General features: G+C 36.3%; 1 protein-coding gene across 6 annotated transcripts in view; it reads left to right on the top strand.

The window, feature by feature from the left end:
- Positions 1 to 5,166, top strand: part of Vps13b (vacuolar protein sorting 13 homolog B) — a 723,076-nt gene that overhangs the window by 425,127 nt on the left and 292,783 nt on the right. The window contains exon 34 of one of the 6 annotated variants that reach the window (XM_029562764.1): positions 3,369 to 3,415. The exons of 4 other annotated variants lie outside the window; for them this stretch is intronic. In XM_029562764.1, the coding sequence (XP_029418624.1) occupies positions 3,369 to 3,380 (12 nt within the window). In that variant the 3' untranslated portion in view covers positions 3,381 to 3,415. Of the gene's footprint in view, positions 1 to 298; positions 403 to 3,368; positions 3,416 to 5,166 lie in introns of those variants that run through there. One more of the 6 variants, XM_029562762.1, reaches the window with a different exon arrangement.

Raw genomic sequence — 5,166 nt, forward strand, 5'->3', positions numbered from 1 at the left:
TTCTAGGGAGTTCTCATTGTACTCCTCTAGAGAACTATTGGTACTTGGTGGGGATATATTATTTTGGTTTTTCATGTTATTGTTTTTTCTTTCTGACTTTGACATGTGAATTTCCTTTGTAGTTTCTGATTCTTGAGTGAAACTCAAGCCTTCCTTTGTTGAGTTTATATCTGCTTCTTTTTGTAAACTTTATGTGCCTTTGTGATTTTCTTGTTGGGCATGAAAAGCTGGTTGGTCTAGTATTCAGATTCTCTCTTTTGATTTTGCATTGGAGTGGCATAATTGCTTTTCTCTTCAGGGGTTCTCACAGAGGCCCAAGTGAGATGAGCCTCAGATGATATCAAAGAGGAAACCTCACAACAGACACCAAAGAGATCCAGAACATTATAATGTAATACTTTAAAAACCTATATGCTACTAAATTTGAAGACCTAAAAGAAATGGATGGGTACCTAAAAGCATGGGAACCACCAAAGCTAAACCAAGACAAGATCAACAGCTTAAACAAACCCATAACACAAAAAGAAATTGATACAGTAATACAAAACTTCCCTACTGAAAAAAGCCCAAGACCAGATGGATTTACAGCAGAATTCTATCAGACATTTAAAGAAGATCTAGATCCAATAAAACTTAATTTATTCAAAAAGATAGAAATGGAGGGAGAAATTCTAAATTCCTTCCATGAAGCCAGCATCATTCTAATACCAAAGCCAGGTAAAGATACAACCAAAAAAGAAAACTATAGACCCATATCCTTAATGAACATAGATGCAAAAATTCTCAATAAAATACTTGCAAACCGCATACAGACACACATCAAAAGGATCATCCACCATGATCAAGTTGGCTTTATTCCAGAGATGCAGGGATGGTTCAATATACGTAAGTCAATAAACGTCATAAATCACATAAATGGGCTCAACAACAAGAACCACATGGTCATCTCAATAGATGCAGAGAAGGCCTTTGACAAAATTCAACATGCATTTATGTTCAAAGTCCTAGAGGGAATTGGACTGGAGGGAACATACCTCAACATAATTAAAGCCATATATAACAAACCCACAGCCAATCATTCTAAATGGAGAAAAACTGGAAGCATTCCCATGGAAATCAGGAACCAGACAAGGCTGTCCACTATCTCCACTCCTTTTTAACACAGTGATTGAAACTCTTGCAAGAGCAATAAGATGAGCAGGAAATTAAAAGAGTAATAATTGGAAAAGAAGGGATCAAATTATCCCTTTTTGCAGATGATATGATATTATATCTAAGAGACCCAAAAATTCCACCAGAAAACTCCTAGAAATTATCAACACGTTCAGTGAAGTGGCAGGTTACAAAATTAATCTACAAAAGACTGTAGCCTTTCTATACACAAATAACAAGCAATCAGAGAAAGAGTGCATGGAAACCCTCCCCTTCACAATAACTGAAAAAAATAAAATAAAATATCTTGGAATAAACCTGACCAAAGACATTAAAGACCTCTATGAAGAAAATTTTAATTCCTTAAAGAAAGATTGAGGAAGACATCAGAAGATGGAAGGACATTCCATGCTCATGGATTATAAGAATTAATATTGTGAAAATGACCATCCTACCAAAAGCCATTTATAGATTCAATGCAATGCCAATCAAAATCCCCATGACATTTTTCACAAAATTGGAAAAAAAACATCCTAAAAGTCATATGGAAGCACTAAAGACCTCGGATAACCAAGGCAACTCTGAGCACTAAGAGCAATGCTTTGAGAATTAATATACCAGATATTAAACTATATTACAGAGCTGTAGTCATAAAAACAACATAATACTAGCACAAAAATAGACCCATAGATCTATGGAACAAAATTTAAGACCCAAATATGAGTACATTCAATTTCAGCCACCTGATATTTGGCAAAGGAGCCAAGAACATTCACTGGAGAAAGACAGCATGGTCAGCAAATAGTGCTGGGAAAACTGGATCTCCCCCTGTAGAAGAATGAAACTAAACCCCTATCTTTCACCTTGCACAAAAGTGATCTCCAAATGGATCAAAGACCTCAATTCAATGAAGCCTCAAACTCTGAAACTGTTAGAAGAAAACATTGATAAAGGTTTGGGAAAGGATTTTCTTAACCAGACATCAACTGCCCAGGAAACAAGGTCAAGAATCAACAAATGGGACCTCATTAAACTAAAAAGCTTCTGTACATCAGAAGAAGCAACCAAGGACGTGAAGAGAAAACCCACAGAATGGGAGAAAATCTTCACCAGTGAAGATTTTACAGGACCAAAATGTCCTCTAACTGTGGTGAGTCACCTGTCCTCTTGAGCAAGGATGCTGTGGAGACCCCACCAGTTGGACCTGAACCAGTGTCCAGTCTACAAAAAGGAGGGTCAACACAGAGGAAACATTTCCTCCATGCTTCCAAGCAAAGCCAGCCATGGTCGAGCAGGAACTTTGACTTTTCACATAGACGGACCTGGTTAAATAAAGGAGCCAGGGGCTCCTCCCACGCCCATGTTACCGCTGATGCACAGATCCTCAAACGACCTTAAGAGGAAAAATAAATTGTTTTATCTGGGCCAACTATGGGGTCTCAAACACCCAAAAGTAAAGTATAACCAAAGATTAATGGGGTCAATATAATTTTTAAGAGTCCATATGTATAGCTAAATGCTACAGAACAAGAAACAATGGCAGACGGGAGATACCGTCCTTTGAGTTAATGTCCAAGGCAGCACAAGAGACTCCCAGACAGCAACCCAGCATAGAACTGGGAAAATGAACAGCAGAGCCCAATCTTATCTAAAGGAATATTGACAACTGATTGCTGCTAGATGAGGAACAGCTGATGTTCCTAAAACAAGGCTTTCTAGATAAGCTGACTAGATTCAGCAGATGGACAAGCACTGGAGAATGCCTGGGGGTTTTGACAACAGAGTGGATAGTAACAGGGATGACAGAGCATATGAGCTCTGTGGAAGAGGGGAAGGCTATGAAAGGCTGCCATTTGGGAAGTAGGTTTATAGATGAATCAGATTGTATGGGAAGTTCTGTATGATATACATACACAGAAAAATCAACAAATTTTAAGCATAAGACATATTTGAGGAAGAAGCATAAAAATTTACTTCATGTTAAATAGTAGAGGCAATAAACATTACCAGTGAAATCTACCTGATGATTTTATATTCACACTCAGGTACTAAGGATCCGAGTGTAACCAACTGTGTCTAGTAATCATCAGATACATAGAGAGTAAGGACAGGTGTGCAAACATCTAAGTGTTAGTAGCATTAAAAATGTAGAAAACATTTTAAAAGGAAATGGAGATTTTAAAGGTTAAAAACTCATTCAATTTTATATCTTACAGGGTTTATACTGAGTTCAATATGGCGTAACTGCATTAAATCAACTGTGAACCTAAAAATTTACAGCCACTTTTGAAAGCAATGTATCCTTGCTCTGGAGTCTGTTACTGAATATGTTAAAGCTGTAATGAAATGCTTCTAATCAAGTGGTTATTAAATAAAAAAAATTTTTTTAAATTCTTCAAAGCATAAAAATTTGCTCCTTAGTAATTAGTGGATGTGAAAAACATTACCATTGTAATCTACTTGATGACTTTACATCCATGCGCAGATCCAAGGATCTCAGAAAGTAACTCACTATGACTAGTATTAATCAGATATATAGAGATTAGAAACACATGTGCAAGCATCTTAATGTCAATTGCATTAAAAATGATTTTTTCTGTATGAAACTGTATTTTAAGGAAATGGAGATCTTTTTTAAAGGTTAAAACTTCATTTAATTCTATATCTTATAGGGTTTATACTGAGTACAATATTATAAAACTGTATTAATTCAACTGTAAACCTGAAAATTTACAGCCAATTTTGAAAGATATGCAGCTTAGCTGTGGAAATTGTTATTGAATATGTCAATGCTGTTGTAATGAAATGCTTCTTCTAATTATGTGGTGATTAAATAATTTGAAAAAAAAAACATGCTATGATACTTTTTTGTAATTCCTAATTTGAATCTTGTTGTTACTAGAGAAGTGGAGGAAGGGATATGTGTTTGATTAAAATGTTTATCTTGACATAAATAGCTACTATTTCATGAGTATGTTATATTAATGGTAAGAATAAGGTGAAGAGTGTGTGACAAAGACACCTGATGCTGAGCTCTGGCCTCCTGTGCATGTGTACAAACACATACACACACACACACACACACACACACACACACACAGTCTACATGGATTGAGGCCTCTGGCCCAATAAACTTGCATTTGTACTCTGATTTTGACTGTTCCCTTTCATCATTGTTACTTCTTTGATTTATGGCTCATAGGATATGCTGTTTCCTCTTTTTAAAATGATCTTTTCTTGTAATTTAGCAATCTGAGAAAGTACTCAAGAAAAATTAATACTCTTCTAAAAGAATTCCATTCTATAAAATGTATTAGTGTTCTAAAGGCCCAATTATATGAACATGGCTATTAGTAATATAATCATAACATCTGCAGTACATTTCAGGAAACCATTGCAAGAAAATGTCCTTCTGCACCTCACTTACTGCCAGAGTTCACCATCTCATTCTGTATTCACATCTCCATCACAGCATGGGGCTGTAAGTATTCCTACAGTAGGCATTTGATTTTGGACTCTTGTAGTCTGCTTCCCTCCCATTTATATAAGGTAGATGCCTTAACAGTGAAAGCCAAATGTACAATTCTGTTTTCTCCTCAAAAGAGTTCTGCTACTCAGCTTTGAATTCTCCCTCAGTATTTTGCATGCCTATGATGTTGATTGCCCCAATTGGTTTACCTTTCAGAAGACTCTTTACCTTCTTAGAGAATGATATTTTTGCCTTAATGGTGTGATTACATAATCATTAATGTTAGTAATAATATAATAACATGCAATCAGAATTACTAAGGAAGACTTTAATTATATCTGCCAGTAAATTTCAGGAAGCCGTTACAAGAGTATAAACAAAGAGGAGGGTCAACACGGAGGAATCATTTCCTCCATGCTTCCAAGAGGAGCCAACAATGGTCGAGCAGGACCTTTGACTTATCCTCACATGGATGGAGCTGGTAAAAGAAAGGAGCCAGGGGCTCCTCCCAACCCCATGGGACCCCTGAGGAACAAATCCTCTAA

Source organism: Nannospalax galili, unplaced genomic scaffold (assembly GCF_000622305.1).
Source record: "Nannospalax galili isolate Female #2095 unplaced genomic scaffold, S.galili_v1.0 scaffold334, whole genome shotgun sequence".
In the NCBI taxonomy this organism is placed as follows: Eukaryota; Metazoa; Chordata; class Mammalia; order Rodentia; family Spalacidae; genus Nannospalax; species Nannospalax galili.